This window comes from Ochotona curzoniae, unplaced genomic scaffold (assembly GCF_017591425.1).
Source record: "Ochotona curzoniae isolate NIBS_2020 unplaced genomic scaffold, NIBS_Ocur_1.0 scaffold_2453, whole genome shotgun sequence".
Classification (NCBI taxonomy): domain Eukaryota; kingdom Metazoa; phylum Chordata; class Mammalia; order Lagomorpha; family Ochotonidae; genus Ochotona; species Ochotona curzoniae.
This window is the reverse complement of record NW_024467094.1, coordinates 12,082,668-12,099,602: the sequence shown is the minus strand read 5'-3', so window position 1 is coordinate 12,099,602 and position 16,935 is coordinate 12,082,668. Positions and strand designations below refer to the sequence as shown.

Genomic DNA, 16,935 nt, shown 5'->3' with positions numbered 1-16,935 from the left:
TCTGTACTTAACACAGTCATTTTCTTTTCTTTCATTTTTCCACTTGTTGCTTTTTCCAGTATGTCCTGCTTCCACTTATCAGAGTAGGCTCCGCAAAGACAGGGAGAATGGCCATGGCTATTTCATCTCCCATTGGCTTCCCTGTACTCTGAACAAGGCATGGGACATGGGAAGTTGTTGAGTCGGTCCCTGCTGGTAGATGGTGCAGGAGTTAGTAAAGTGCTGACGTGGGGGTTGGGAGGCGCTCTGGCTGCCCCAGGAGCCGAGAGCGGCAGTCAGCTGTGGCAAGCCTTCAGTCACCAGTGCATGAGAACATGTGTTCCATCTGGACGTGATGTTAGCACTCTCAGCTCTTCTCCCAAGGCTTCTGCTGCTCTGGGAAGATAAGATACTGTGGGTAGTTGATACTTTCACTGTATAGCCTCGAGCTCAAGGACTTCTGATTTCAGTGGAAAGATTTAGCTAAGCATTGTCTTCAAAGTGTTCTTCTCTGACTACACTTTATTGGTTGTAAGTGGAATACTCTAAAGTGTCTGTAAGATTTGCCTCGCACAATAGCATAGTGGTTGAAGTCCTCGCCTTGAATGCACCAGGATCCCATATGGGAGCCGGTTCATATCCCGGCAGCCCCACTTCCCATCCAGCTCCCTGCCTGTGGCCTGGGAAAGCAGTCCAGGACAGCCCAAAGCCTTGGTACCCTGCACCCGTGTGGGAGACTTGGAGGAAGTTCCTGGCTCCTGGCTTCGGATTGGCTCAGCTCCAGCTGTTGTGGCCTCTTGGGGAGTGAATCATCAGACAGAAGATCTTCCTCTCTGTCTCTCTTCCTCTCTGTTTATCTGCCTTTTCAATAAAAATAAATAAATCTTTAAACAAACAACCAAACAAAAATGCTTTGCTGTGGGGAGCCTGGCATGATAGCCTAGTGGCTTGCCTTGACTATGCCAGGATCCCATATGGGTGCTGGTTCACATCCTGGCTCCCTGCTTGTGGCCTGGGAAAACAATACAGGATGACTGAAGGCCTTGGGACCCTGACCCACATGGGAGACCAGAGGAAGCTCCTGGCTTCTGATTGGTTCAGCTTCGGTCATTGCGGCCACTTGCTAAGTGAATCAGCAGTTGGAGCATCTTTCTCTCTGCCTCTTCTTCTCTGTAAATCTGCTTTCCAATTAAAAAAAATTTTTTTAAAGAGAAAAAAATGTTTTTCTGTGATTCTGAAGCCCCCAGGCATAGTCCTCATTTCTTTTAAGACACTGTCTTTTGAAATTTTCAAATCCAGAGCTGCCCTGCCCCTAACCTGGCGCCCACCCCATCTCCTACAGACTCTGAACCTACCTCTGCGCATTCACCGTTGTGCATGTCCTGTTTCTTGCCATCAGTGATGTGTAATAATCAGTGAGACAGGGGGAATGGTTTAGTTTTTAAATTAAAACTTTATAGGGGCTTGCACTGTGATACTGCAGGTTAAGTCACTGCCTATGAAAGCAGCATCCTGTAATTGAATGCTGAGTTGAGTCCCAGCAGCTTGACTTCCAACCTACCTCTGAGCTAATGTCCTTGGGGAGGCAGTGGATGATGTCCCTACTGCTTGGGCTCTTGCCACACATGTGGGAGACGCAGATGTAGTTTCTGGCTCCTGTCTTCAGCCTGACCCAGCCCTGGCTGTTGTAAGCATTTGAGAATGGACCAGTCATCTACGGCCATACTACCCTGAACGTACCTGATCTTGTCGGATCTTGGAAGCTAAGCAGGGTTGGGTCTGGTTAGTTCTTGGATGGGAGAATGGACCAATAGATGAAAGATGTCTCCCTCTGTCTCTCACTGCCATTGTGCCTTTCAAATAAAGAAATAACATAAAACTTAAAGCAAAGCTTTATGGTATTGCTTAGTAAGAGACTCTATAGGTCTCTGTTATTTTGGAAGTGAAATATTTGATGAAGATAAAATGGCGGTTTTCTGTGGAGACTGGAATTTGATGGTTGCACAGTTACCGGAGGAGGGTGGAGCTTGCTTTAGTTCTGGCGGGTCCCTGAGGCAGTAAAATCACTGCTGTACCAGTCGTGGATACGAGCCAATGTACCCCACCGAATAAGGGCTGAAACGACCCCTGCTTCAGCTTCTGTGTCAAGAACTCCCATGCACGTCTCCCCCTAGCCTTTTCTTTCCTCTGTAGCTCCCTGCTTCACGTCTGTCTTTCTGTTGCAGGGGAGAAAGGCCCATGAATTGGGTTTTCTTTGAATAAAGATCATCTATATTTTTTCTATACTTGACTGATATGTTCCTTCATATGGGTGGTTGGCTGATCTAACAGAATTGACTGTAGGTTAGTGACAGGTGCTGGTTTGCATTGCTACTCTTATTACCATTGTTATTATTAAAGATTTATTTATTTGTATTGGAAAGGCAAATTTACAAAGATCTTCTGTCCGTTTATTCAATCCCCAAGTGGCTGCAGTGGCTGGAGCTGAGCCAATCTGAAGCCAGGAGCTTCTCCTGAGTCTCTCACATGGTGCAGGGTCCCAAGGCTTTGAGCCATCCTCTACTCCTTTCCCAGGCCTCAGTCAAGGAGCTGGAAAGGAAGTGGAACGGCTAGGATATAAACTGGTGCCCATATGGGATCCTGGCGCTTGCAAGGCAAGGATTTAGCCACTGAGCCATTGCATTGTGTCAGGCCTGGCCACTGCTGAATTTTCACTTCTCTTGTTCTAGGCACTTGAAGAGGCCCAGAAGGCTATTCAGCAACTGTTTGGCAAAATCAAAGACATCAAAGACAAAGCAGAAAAATCAGAGCAAATGGTAAGTTAAGGTTTCTCTTTAACCCTCTTTCCCTCCCCACCATTTTTTTAAACAAAAGAGGAAGTTAATTTTTCATTCAGTCATGCTAATTAGTGGGCTTTTCCTCCCACTTCCTGTCAACTTCAGACATCCACATTTCTAAACCAAACCCCTCTGAGTCCATTCCAGATCAACTCGAGGGGAGCTGCCAGACAGCCGTGACTCACCGTGCCTACTGCCCTACATCAGCCCTGCTGCTTAAAGGGAGAACTTGTCTTTTTTTTTCCCCTCCCGCAAAGCAGTTAGTTGCAAAGTCATTTTGGATTCCTGTCCCTTGCTTTTGTTTATATCCATATTTTCTCAATTAAGGTACATGATTGGTAGCTGGGTAGTGTGGTACAACTGGGCCTGGATCTGTGGTGTGGGATGTAGTTCGCCTGCGGTACACACAGGTGGTTCTGATTAAGTTCTCTACAAATTCATGATGCTCCCTGTTGTATCCAGAAGGGTGCTTTACTGACTGCAGATCCACCCACTCTTCCACATTGCAAGACTTCTGGGTTGAAATTGTAGGTCACCAAAGGCCCCGAATTTCAGTTTCCTCAGCTGTAAAATAAGTGTGAAGTATGAACGCCACAGTGTTGTGAGAATTCAGCACGTGGAGGGCACCGGGCATCGCACTGGAGGTTTGAATCTCTGGTCCTTCCTCAAGGAGGCTCTCCACTCAGCATCTTTTGGGACCACTGCCAGCTGCACCTTTTGCTTGAGTTCATTGTCCTCAGATTTCTTACTCCCCACTCTCCTTAAAATTCCTGTCTTGCATTTGTGGTCTGCACACCCTCTTCCAGCCAAAGGGGGTGCAGTGACAGTGTGACAAGGTGTTTGTAGTTTTCAGAAATGATTTTTTTCAGACAGTTTGCTGTCCCTGGACAGTGTTTTGCTAAAGGGAAGAAAAGGTAGGAATGAAGGGAGGTTGGTATTGGTTGAGCTCTTTAAAGGCTGATCCTTATACAAATGATCAGCCCCCATGACAACTAGATTTTATTATCCTTATCTTTACAGCTGCCCATTCAATAGATAACAACACTGAGACTTGGTGAGGCTGAGAAACTTGTCCTAGGATGTAGAGTTGGTGAAAGGTGGAGCTGGAATTTGGACCAAAATTTCCAAAGCCAACCATTTCAACCATATTCTATGCCTTTTTGGCTGTCCTGGGTCACAGTTGAGGTTCATCTATTCTTACTCAGTTTTTGCAGAATGGTCCCATGTAAGTTTGACTTGGATGCCCCTTGCATATACAAACAGCAAAGATTTTGTTTAGGAAATAGCAGGTGATACAGTTTGTGTAGAGAAACACAGGATATGACATAAGGAGTGATGGAACCGAAAAGCTCCAGTGCAGGACCACGAGGACCTGGACAAGAATGGCAGGGATGGACTCAGCGTACTCAGAGGAGGAACACTCAAGGCTTACCGGTGATTAATGTTACAGGGAAAGTGGTGAGTCAGAGGTGACTGTGACTTTGAATACGGTGGTCACTGACCTGACGTTAGTTCCAGAGCTCAGGACCTAGACAGAGGCACAGGGTCTTTGTGTAGGAAAATGGAATGATGATTTTTATGTTGGAAGTGAGTAATCAAGTTATAGGGCCAGACTCATACATCCGATTTATTACACCACTCCTGATTTTTTTTTTATTCAGTAAAATTTCCGTGGGTCTTAGCCGTTTCTTTCTGTTTCCCTCTCTCCTCCTGTCCAAAGTCTTCTCCCTCTCTGTGTCATTAGATGTAGATGAATGGCCTGAGGTTGCTAGAAGAAAGGCAGGCTTGATGGGGAAGTACCTGCTAAGATCCTGATCGACCCTGCAGACTTGTGGGTTTGGAACTGAACTGTGCAGGTCCTAATCTTTCCCACATGAGTTGAGCCAAGGTGATGATGACCTGCTGAACATGTGATATCAGCTGACTTCCAGATTTTTCACTTTAATGGAAGATGTGTTTATCCAGTGACCAAAATATCTATGCCTCATATCCAGGCACTCTTGTATTGAAGTATCACAGAACCTGAGAAACCAAATTGCTATAAAGTAAGTTTCTTGATCATCATGTACTCGGCTGAATCAAAGATCACACCAATTACTCAACATGTTTTTCTAGCAACTGAAATGTACTATAGCCAGATTCATAGTTTTTCTCTGACCTGCTGGGGTCCTTCTATCCCTGAAGACTGCTCCTCCCCTCTCATGACCTTCCATGTTAAGCTTATGTTGTAGGGGCCACATTTTAGTTGCCTTTTGGATTGAGAGAATGCCTTTTCTTTGCTACGTACCTGAGCAGTGAACCCTAGATCAATTAATAATGACTGTCTCAATGTAGTTAGCTGATTAATACTGTCTGTTCCGGACCCAGCACCATGGCTTAGCGGCTAAAGTCCTTGCCTTAAACGCGCCAGGATCCCATATGGGCATCAGTTCTAATCCCAGCAGCCCCACTTCCCATCCAGCTTCCTGCTTGTGGCCTGGGAAGGCAGTGGAGGATGGCCCAAAGCCTTGGGACCCTGCACCCGTGTGGGAAACCTGGAGGAGGTTCCTGGCTCCTGGCTTTGGATTGGCACAGCACCAGCTGTTGTGCTCACTTGGGGAGTGAATCATCAGACGGAAGATAGTTCTCTCTGTCCTTCCTCCTCTCTGTATGTATCTGACTTTGTAATAAAAATAAATAAATCTTTAAAAAATAATACTGTCTGTTTTGTCAGACAGTAGGGGCAGAGGCAAGCTTTCCTGGCTCTTGCACTCTGAAAGCTTGGTCTGAAGTTGCCCTTTGGGTTGTTCCATTCAGTTTGAAAAATGAAGCTTACTTTATTCCCACCACTGATGGTTTTATAACCCTGAGTAGAATCTGAATAAATACTAAATTAAATTAAATTAAATGGGCTGGTTGGAGAGTATTTGAATTTCATATTGTCAGGATGTTTGTATTTTCTTCCGGGGCTGACTCAGAGGTTTTGTCCTGTCTTCATTTGCATTGTTTTCTCCTAGAGTTAATGGTAGAAAAGTTCACATGCTTCTTAACCCTTTTCCTTTCTCCCCTGTGTTCTTTTGCTTTTTAGGTTAAAGAAATCACACGTGATATCAAGCAGTTAGATCATGCCAAACGCCACCTGACCACCTCAATCACCACCCTGAATCACCTGCACATGCTGGCAGGTGGTGTGGACTCCCTCGAGTAAGCCATGTCAACTTCCTCTGCTGGGCCCATAGGAATCACTTGATGCAAAGGAAACCATCTCTTGGGTTTCTTCACTTGTCAGCCGGGAAAGCCCCCGACCTGGCCCTCCTTCTGCCGATTCCCCTGAAGTGTTCCATCTCCAGTTTGCCTCGGTCCCTTTAATGTTCAAAATTGATTATTTTCTTTTTTTTTTTTTTTTTTTTTTTTTTTAAAGATTTATTTTTATTATTTTTTCATTGGAAAGGCGGATATACAGAGAGGAGAGACAGAGAGGAAGATCTTCCGTCCAATGATTCACTCCCCAAGTGAGCGCAACGGGCCGATACTATGCCGGTCCGAAGCCAGGAGCCTCTTCCGGGTCTCCCACGCGGGTGCAGGTTCCCAAAGCTTTGGGCCGTCCTCGACTGCTTTCCCGGGCCACAGGCAGGGAGCTGGAAGGGAAGCGGGGCTGCCGGGATTAGAACCGGCGCCCATATGGGATCCCGGGCGTGCTAGACGAGGACCTTTAACCACTTGCGCCACCGCGCCGGGCCCTAATGTTCAAAATTGAAAGCCTGACACTTTGCAGTGAGTCTGAAGTAGACTCAGAAGCCACCATCTGCATGTGATGGCTCTGTTTGCTATGGCAGGCAAGGAGACATAGGCCATGAGCACTGTCCCTGCAGCATCTGCCTCAGCCAGTTCTGCTGGTATAGGGCCAGTTTGCAACTGTAGTTGAAGAGATATATGGATGCAGATCTTTGGTTTATCCTGCAACCCCTTTTTAAAGACAACAGGTTCCTGCTTCGTTGGCATGGAGAGAGGCCAAAGTGAGAGACCATCAGAAATAGTATTAAAAGGAAGAGTTGATTATTTGCCACAAAGCAGCAGTCCAAAACTTCCATTCACCGACAAGAATCTGTCATTCCAGTCCCCCTCCTGGGTCTGTCTCCAGCTCAGAATTTCCCTGTCCTAGCTGCCAGGTGTTTCCAGGTGTGGACAGAGCATCTTCACAGAACACAGATCAGAATGAAGCATCCACAGTCTTGTAGCAGGGACACAGGCAGCAAATCACAGGACAGAGGATGAAGCAGACTCTTCCCTCATCTGCCCCAGACACTGTATGAGCGTCAGGGGGAATCCTCCATTTTCCCCAAGAGGAGTGACCCGTCGGGGCAGCAGGCCAGTGAGAGGAAAAAGCAGTCTCCATGGCTTCCTCCCCAGTATTCAGGGTTTTCCACCCAGAGCTCAGACCAGGCGACAGGTGGCAACACGCCACCTTGGCCTCAACTTGATCCTGTCTTTCAGTGCTTCTAAAGAAAGGTCATAAATTATGCATTTAATTTAAAAGCCCAACCCTAATGAAAAATGTAGAGCTAATAGCTTGTGCTTCCTCACTGGGTGTAACTATTGATTTAATCAACATCCTTTTATTTATGTCTCATTAAACCCTAGCAAAGAGGAAAATGGATGTCTGTGACATAAAGTTGCTTATCATTGGTTTAAAGTCTTCAAATTTGAGTTAACATGTAAATGTATATAACATGCCTTCTGTTATATCCTGGAAAGATGCATTTGCTTTGTTCTATATTCTGTAATCCTCAGATAACAACTTCGCTCACTCTGTTCTTTGCAGAAAGCCAACTAATCCTATAATACTCAACCCAAACCCCAAATTCTTAAAATCTTCCCAGATTCTTCTTTTGTACCGATGAGAATCTTATCGCCCACATATTCTTCTTTACCCCCAAGACAATCAGCTTGTACTTCCATTTAAAATCTAGTTCATCCTGCTTGTTATTAGCGAGATAGGTGTTGATTTTCTCTTTTGGCAAATGGTATCACCTCAGTGATTTGGACCAGGTCTTTTTTTTCCCCTCCTTTGATGTACAACACCACACTTATTCAGTAATGGTAATATACTTATTAAATCAAGTTAATGTCTGTCTTAGAGTAATTGTAAATCTGTATGTTGTATCTTTAGTGTTTTTCTGGAGTTTTCAGTTTTCTCTTTTCTTGCAGGGCAATGACCAGGAGAAGACAGTATGGAGAAGTTGCTAATCTCCTTCAGGGTGTGATGAATGTTCTGGAACATTTCCACAAGTACATGGGAATCCCGCAGATCCGGCAGCTTTCTGAAAGGTGAAATGTTAGTGGGGAATCTGACCTTCCCTTAAGAAAAAGCTGGTGCTGGAAAGTGCTGAGCACTGAGCTCAGCGTGTCTGCTGAGAGGTGTCATGGGAGGAAGATGAGGCAGATGTCCCCTGCCAGCTCTTCAAAAGCTCCACCCGAGTTAGCAAGTTGCAATTATTTATATGGACTGCTGTCAGCTGTCCACATTTCTGAAGGACACTGTTCCAATGACCCATTTCCTCATAACAAGCCACCACATAATTTAATAATTTAATTGTTTTGCTTGTGTAATTTGACGTGGCTGAGTGGGACCAACCCATCTCTACTCTAGGCTCCCGGATGTTTCCCATGGATTGCTTGTGCTTCTTCCTGGTAACGTGGATGGGTTTTAAGAATGAACAGGTTCAGAAATCAGGTCTTGAAAGTCACTTCTGGGCACGGCGCTGTGGCCTAGCATTTAAAGTCATTGCCTTGAACGCCCATATGGGTGCCGGTTTGTATCCTGGCAGCTCCACTTCCCATCCAGCTCCCTGCTTGTGGCCTGGGAAGGCAGTCGAGGACGGCCCAGGGCCTTGGGGCCCTGCACCCGTGTGGGAGATCTGGAGGAGGTTCCTGGTTCCCGGCTTCGGATTGGCACAGCACCGGCCATTGTGCTCACTTGGGGCATGAATCATTGGACAGATCTTCCTCTCTGTGTATCTAACTTTGTAATAAAAATAAATAAATCTTTAAAAAAAAAAAAAAAGAAAGAAAGTCACTTCTGCTGCTAGGATTCCAGACTCTACCAGGGTATAGTCTCCCTCCACACTCTGAGGAGGAGGAGGAACGTCGTTTTCCCAGGCCACAAGCAGGGAGCTGGATGGGAAGTGGAGCTGCTGGGATTAGAACTGGCGCCCATATGGGATCCCGGTGCGTTCAAGGTGAGGACTTTAGCCACTAGGCCACAGCGCCGTGCCCAAATTTCTTAATTTTCAAGAAAACTATCTTCTTTTATTACTTTCTTTTCCCTGACTATGATTTGTTCTTTCTCTTCTGTTTATGGAATTCCTATTACACGAATATTGGAATGTCTAGATCTTCTGCCCTGTTGCCTCCCCCTCGCTTTTTTTTTTTTCTCTCATACTTTCCATTTCCTTGTCCTTTTGGACTACTTCCTGAAAGAATTCCTCAATTTAGTCTTCCTGTTTAAATTTATTCTTCACTTGTGCCCATAATGTATTTGGCTCAGCTGTTGAATCTTTAATAATCCAGCTTTCAAATTCTTGATATCTGGCTGGTTCCCTCTTTTTTTCCTTTCATGGGCATAAGACCATGTTAAACCTCTCAGAGAATATGTGTGGATTTGAAAGCTCTTGGGTGCCTACTCTATTTCTCTGTCCTGTGGAATAGTCTTCAGTTTGTTGAGCATGGCAGTTCTCTCTGGGTAATGACATTCTGCAAATGCCTGCTGAGTCTTAGCTGGACGCTCAGTTGTTTTTGATAGTGTCATTCTGATCAGGAATGCCACCTGCTAGTCGAGGAGAGCAGGGTGCAGCCTTTGGCTGTGTGTGTCACAGGCTGCTCTTCTAAAGTGCAGCAGGCCTGTTGCTGAAGGAGCTGCTGGGTGTGTATTTCAGGGGCTGACCTTCCGGATTTGGAGGCCCTCCCTAATCTTGGATGTGGTCATTCTCTTTGGCTGCTGTTGAGTTTCTCATCCACAAGGTCGCACTTCCAGCACCCAACTTTTGTTGGTAGGGAGGCCAACCTAAGTTCTGGCTCAGCTATTCCTATTGCAGGAGCACCAAGACACCCTGCTGCATTTGCTGCAGGCTCCTGGCATCCACCACCCTCATGACTTTCTTTTTTTTTTTTTTTTAATTTAAACTTAAATTTATTTGAGGGGCAGAGAGAGAAGCAGTGAGAACAACATCCTGGTTGCTAGTTCAGTCCTCACAAACCTGCAATGACTCAAACGGGGCTAGACCAGAGCTGGCGGCCAGCTGTCCTGCGTGAATGATAGGAGCCTTGTTAGTTACCTGAGCCATCACCACTGTCTCCCAGGATCTGCACTGGCAGGAAGCTGGAGTCTGGAGCCAGAACTGGAATTCAGCACACGCATGATTCTGTGGGATACAGGCATCTTAATCGTCAGGCTTGATGCCTGCTCATACAGCTTGTATTTCTGAGAAACCATTTTTGGGCAGTGATTTTTTTTTTATTCCAATCTTGTTCTTCCCTGAAGTGCTTGAAATTTCTAGTCTGCCCACATCTTTTCCTGCCTGGTTCTCAACTTTTATTAAAATCTTTTCCTTATTTGTAAAGATTTGGGTTTGGAATGCAAAGTTGCAACATGTGCTGCACAGTGTGCCATCTTATGGTAGAAATGCCAAAGAATTATTAAGGAACGTCCTAGGAGAGCTTGGCAGAGTGCTAGGGAAATCACCACCCTTCCCCTCATCCTTCCTAACCCCTTCATACTTAGAGGCTGGCTGATCGCCACATCAGACTGGGAATGGGAAGCAGCCAAGGAAGCGGACTGACAGAACTTTATGAGCTACAAGAAAAAAGGAAGCTTGCAGAGAAGACAGATTTGTTCTCAGAGGAAGGAGGAAGAGAGAGGAGGCTGTATTGCCTACTGCTAAGCTCAAGTTAACCCTGAGTTGATATCTTCCCTACTTCATGTTCACTTAGTCCCCCCATTTTAATTTATTTATTTTTAATATTTTAAAGATTTAGTTATTTTTTTAAATTGCAAAGTCCAATATACAGAGAGGAGGAAGGACAGAAAGAAAGATCTTCCGTCTGATGAGTCACTCCCAAATGACCGCAACAGCCGCTGCTGCGCTGATCCAAAGCCAGGAGCCAGGAGCCCTTTGGGGTCTCGCACGCAGGTTCAGGTTCCCAAGGCTTTGGGTCATCCTCGACTGCTTTCCCAGGCCACAAGCAGGGAGCTGGATGGGAAGTGGAGCTGCTGGGATTAGAACCGGCACCCATATGGGATCCCGGTGCATGCAAGGCGAGGACTTTAGCTACTAGGCCACTACGCTGGGCCCAGATTTATTTATTTTTATTGGAAAAGTAGATGTACAGAGAGGAAGCTCTCCCATCTGATAGTTCACTCCCCAAGTGGCCACAGTGGCTGGAGCTGAGCCAATCCGAAGCCAGGAGCTTCTTCCCTGGTCTCCCTCGTGGGCAGAGGATCCCACGGCTTTAGGCCATTCTCTACTGTTTTCCCAGGCCACAGGCAGGGAGCTGGATGGGAAGTGGGGACTGCCAGGATTAGAACCAGTGCCCATATGTTCAAGGTGATCCCGGCATATTCAAGGTGAAGACTTTAGCCACTAGACTACTGGTTCCCCCACCCCCTTTTTTTTTTTTTAAGATTTATTTATTTTGGGGCTGGTGCAATAGCTCAATTAGCTAATCCTCTGCCTGTAATGCCAGCATTCCATGTGGGTGCTGGTTTGTGACCCAGCTGCTCCATTTCCCACCTAGTTCCCTGCTTGTGGCCTGGGAAAACAACAGAGGACGGCCCAAGCCTTGGAACCATGCACCTGTGTGGGAAACATAGAAGATGCTTCTGGCTCCTGGCTTCAGATCAGCTCAGCTCCAGCCATCACAGCCATGTGCAGAGTGAATGAACTAGTAAATGAAAGATCTTTCTGTCTCTCCTTCTCTATATATATCTGCCTTTCCAATGAAAATAAGTAAAAATCTTAAAAAGATTTGTTTTTATTGGAAAGAAAAATTTTTGTGGAGAGAAGAAAGGGAGACAGAGAGAGAAGGTCTTCCATATGCTGACTCACTCCAAAAATGGCTACAACAGCCAGAACTGACCAGCTCAGAAGCAGGAGATAAGAACTCCATCCTGATTCCCACCTGGCGGTAGGTGCCCAGCTACCTGGTTCATCCTCAGCTGCATTTGTCCCTTTAGAAAGCTGGTTTTGGAGCAGAGCAGCTGGTACTTTGGTATTCCAATATGTTATGCCACAGCACCAATCCTGTATAATAACAATGTCCATTACTGTAGTCCTCATGCTACAGATCTAAAATTACTTATCCTTTGGAACTGAAACTTTTATTCTTTGACTTACATTTCTCAATCCCTCCTCCATTCCTTGTAACCACCATTCAATTCTAGTTTTTTTTTTTTTTTTGGTATGTAAGAGAAATCATAGGTACCATGAGGTGGAAAGATCCTTGTTGTTGTAAATGGCAGGATGTCCCTTTTTAAAGGTGAGTGACATTCCACAGATGCATATACCACAATTCCCCTGTAGGCTGTAGGTTGCTTTTCTGACTTGATATCATGAATAGTGTTGAGAACAGGAGAGGATTTCATTATTTTTAGGTGTATACAGAGCAGGATTGCTGGGTCAAATGATAGATTCATTTTAGTGTCTTGAGGAAGCTCTGTACAATTTTCTCACTAGTTTACATTTCCACCAACAGTGTATAGTCTTCATTCCTCCACACCCTCAGCAACATCTGTCATCCCTTGGCTTTGTGACAGCAGCCATCCTGGTGGGTGTAAGGTGATATCTCACTGTAGTTCTTTTGTTAATTAAGGCCTGTTTTCATTTCTTTGAAAGAGAGGGACCATACCAGCTTCCCATCCAGCTCCCTGTTGGTATCCTGGGAAAGCAGTCCAGGACGGCCCAAAGCCGTGGGACTCTGCTCCCGCATGGAAAATCTAGAGAAAGCTCCTGATTCCTGGCTTGGGATTGGCTCAGCTCAGCTGTTGCAGCCATTTGGGGATTGAACCAGTGAACAGAAGATCTTTCTTTCTGTCTATCTGCCTTTCCAATAAAATAATTAAGTGTTTAAATTTTTTTTAAGTAATTTTATGAATGTGAAGGAACATTATGATCACTGTTGTCATGGCACTGCCTTAGCAGAGAAAATCTGAAACAAGTGTTTAGTGGTTAGGATGCCCACATGCCATATTGGGTCCACATTTCTAACTCCCCGCTACTGTGGACCGTGGGAGGTGATGGTGATGGCTCAAGGTATTCTGTTCCTGCCACTCACATGAGAGACCCTGAATGTGTATCCTGTTCTTGGCTCTGGTTGGGCCCAGGCCTAGCCATTTTAGGCATAACCCATTAGATTGAAGCTTGTTTCTCTCTCTTGCTGTCCCCCATCCCACCTCTCAGAAAGTGAAATTTATTAGGAAGATATCCAACATTCCCTCAATGTATCTCAGTGCTCCAAATATTCATTATCATGTAAGGTTGCTATGGATACTGGAGGATTTGGTTTCCCTTAGTTCCTTTCACAGTCTATATCTACAGTAATTTTTTGTAATTTATTACAGAAGTTGTGCTATTAAAACACAAATTCTTGGTTTCAGTGCTTGACTGCAGTTGTTTTTTAAAAAGCCCTGAAACTTTAAGAACTGCGTATTTTTAGCATCATTCCTGGAGAATTTTCCACCTTTATGTTTGTATAGCAATGGTAAAACCATCTGGAAATGATTGAAAGAGCCATTTGACAGGAGGGGAGGAGAGAAGGCAGGAGAGTTGCACTCTATGCATTTTTTCAGTTTCTCTAATTTAATATCTTGCTGTCTATAAATTTTAGAAGTCATATGAGAGATTCTGTTCCAAAGTCTTTGCCTGTACATTTGAAATACAAAGTTCATGAGCCTTGATTTGAATATTGTCTTCCAACTACCCTGGCAGATGCATCTGTGTTTAATGTAGCATTGAAGGAAAGATTTTTTTTTTCCTCTTTAATATCTTTACATTTCAAATCCTTCTGACTTAAACATATTCATGAACATGAAGTTTTCTAGTCAGCAGTCAACATTTCCTGAGAAAGAATGGAAGAGTCTTACATTTTTATGAAAATCATGAAGCCCTGGAACCAAAATGTGTATTGAAAAGCTCTTTCCAGCCTTTTACACAAGGGTACTTCAAAGCTGCATGGAAAATGGGATTAAAAGATAAGTTTATTTTCATGCAAAAAATATTGGAGCTGTATGCAGTTTTTCCATAATGCACATGTTCAATCAAGTTCTTGGAGAGTCCTTGTGTGTAAGAGAGTCTTGGCAGGTTAGAAGGTCTCGTGGCATAGTGGAAAAAAAAAAAAAACTACACTAGAGGCAGTGTTTGGTGCTGAGCAGCTGTGAGACCATGCCAATATGTTTTGGGCCTCTGTTTCTCGGCTGTGAAGATAGTCCTTGATGATTTTGGAAGCCCCCCACCTGTCACTGTGCTAGTCTTGATTGAGATTCTTGGCAGAGTTTGTACGTTTAGGAATGTAGCATCTGACTAATTAACCCTTCTGTGTTCAGTTTAAGTTCAACTGGATGCCAGGAGGGATTTATATTTACACTGTCGTCTGTTAGCCTGGTGTTCTTAAGAATGATAGGGATTTGGGATGGTTAACTCATGTGTTTGGGACTCTCTCACTCGATCAGTCACTTCACAGTGGGAACTTGCTTTCCACTGTTAGGAGAGAACAGAATTTAAAGGAGCAAGGCCAAAGGATTATTCTAAGTGTGATTTCTTTCTAGCATCTGGTTGAAGCAGTTGGTTTTAAAGTCTGTGATTTACCTCTCTTTAACAGTGTGTAGAATCATAGCTTCAATTTATAGATCCCCATCAGTGCTGTCTTTAAGGGAATGGCTGCTCATTCATCCAAATCACTGATAGACGCTTCTTTTGGAAGTGTTTTTATGCAGAAGCTTCTGCCTCGTTTCCAATCTTAGTTAACATAAAGTTGGCAGCCACCTGCAAAGGTGGATGATGTTCCCAGCTAGAGCTAGCATGATCACTGCTGAAGAGGACACTTTGAAGTCCTCTAATACAGGTTTCTAGTCCCACCCTCTCATCTCACAATTGTTGTTAGTTGTGGTCCACACAGAAGTGATCTGTAGTTACACACAGCTCCCTAGTGACACAGCTAAAGCTTAGCCTCTCCCAGGAAGTGGCTGTAAAAGCAGAATAAAAAGTGATGGTGAGGCAGTCCACAAACTGTAACTGTCAGTTCAATAGCTTGTTTTCTGGTGGTGCCAAACACCATCACAGATGCCTGTTGTCTTTTCTGTCCACTTGAGTCTCAGAGTCAAAGAATATGGGTGAGGAATTGTGGGGCGGAAGGTGAGTGAAAGCTGGGTTTGCACTGTCATTGAGAGGATCAGCAGCCTTGAGGCTAGGACCCTGAGTCTTCTGGCCAAGGCTAGGCTTTCCCCTACAGGGATTGCTCCTGGGTTAGAGGGAACTCGCCCTCTGTTTATGCTTCCAGCAAGAGGGAACAGAGGGGGCTGACTTCTGGAAGCCGTGTCTTGTGACCTGGCACCAAAGGAGGCCATCTGTTGGCTCATTCTGTGGGAGTCACAAGATGCTGTGAGGTACAATTTTATGAATGTTGTTTTCTCTCCTACGAGGGATGTTTCCTATTGTCTGATGGGCAACTGTAAATGATGGCCTTGCTTGTGATCTGTGATGCAGGGTTTATTCCAGTAATAACCTTATCTGAGTTATTTCTGGCCCCTTTGAAAATGTAGTTTGAAAGCTTGCAGACCCACCTATGAACATGGTTTTAAGAGTTTTAAAGATAGTGGAAAAAGCCTGGAAAGTATTGAGAATAAGGCATAATTATAACTATGCCATAGGAGAAAAAATAGACTGTTGTGAGTTGCATCTATCCCCTTATTTTAAAAAATTTTTTAAAAAAGTCAACAGTTGCCAAGTACTCCTCAGTAGCCAAAGAAATTGTGGTTTTGAATGGTTCACTATTTCTAGAAACTTCATGAAGTTAATTCCAAAGTAACAGGGTGGAGCTCCAGAAAGGACACATGTTATTTGATGCTGCTTTTTATAAAGCTGAGATATTGACCTTGGCTTAGGATACTTCAACCCCAGAGCCTGGTGCCCCCATGGCTCTGGGAGTCTGGCTGGCTTGAGGCATCCACCAGCATAAGGTAGCTGGGGAAAGACCAGGAGGACATGACCAATTGTAAGGGACACTGATGCACCAATGGTTCCTTTCCCATCCTAACACTTGGTCCTGTATTCTGTCTCATTCAAGACTATCAATATCTTGAACTGCTGGTATACATGCAAACCACTGTTAAGTACTGGCCTCCTCTTTGTAACTGGTTTTCTTTGCAGTTTAGTCTTCCTCATAATCTTCTGAGTTTTCACCATGATTCAGTGGCCATCATTCTTAATTAGCAGTGTGTGTCATATTGAGCTCTTTTGCTTTTTACTGTAGAAAGCATTCTCTGTGTTCATTTGCATTTGGATACCAGTTCAAGTCCTGGCTGCTCCATTTTCTGTCTCCCTTCCTGCTAAAATGCTTGGGAAGGCAGTGGAAGATGGCCCAAGTGTTTCAGCCCTTGCACCCACCTAAGAGAACCAGATGAAGCTTCTGGCTCCTGGCTTCAGCCTAGCCCAGTCCAGGCTGTTTGTTGCAGCCATTTTTGGTAATGAACCAATAGCTGAAAGATCTGTTTCTCTCATTCTCTCTCTCTCTCTATCTCTGTAATCATGTCTCTGAAATAAAGATAAATAAATCTAAAAAAAGCTGTTGATCCTCTTGATTTCTTAATTAAAAACGAAAAAGCATCCTGAAATAGTTTGAAGCCTTCTTCCCATATCCCTTGCTCCGAGAAACTGGAGACCAATTATACCAGCAATCCAAAATGGAGTTATATTTCATTTGGGTGTGGTACCTGTGATCTTGTCCCACAGCATTGTCCTATCCCTCAATGAAATGTAATGATTAAAAAAAGGTTACCTCACAGCAGCTGAAGGGCAGGCTAGAACAGAAGATCCCTGTGCTATAAACATGCAGTGATCTAGTGCGGTCTCCCTGGTCCAGTCCCACATCC

The 16,935-nt window shown here is 44.6% G+C and overlaps 1 protein-coding gene across 3 annotated transcripts in view; it reads left to right on the top strand.

Moving 5' to 3' along the window:
• Window positions 1-16,935, top strand: part of VPS53 (VPS53 subunit of GARP complex) — a 136,107-nt gene that overhangs the window by 35,880 nt on the left and 83,292 nt on the right. For 2 of the 3 annotated variants that reach the window (XM_041000211.1, XM_041000212.1), the window contains exons 5-6: window positions 5,884-5,999; window positions 8,004-8,123. In XM_041000211.1, coding sequence (XP_040856145.1) covers window positions 5,884-5,999; window positions 8,004-8,123 — 236 coding nt within the window. Of the gene's footprint in view, window positions 1-2,708; window positions 2,796-5,883; window positions 6,000-8,003; window positions 8,124-16,935 lie in introns of all 3 variants that reach the window. The other variant, XM_041000210.1, reaches the window with a different exon arrangement.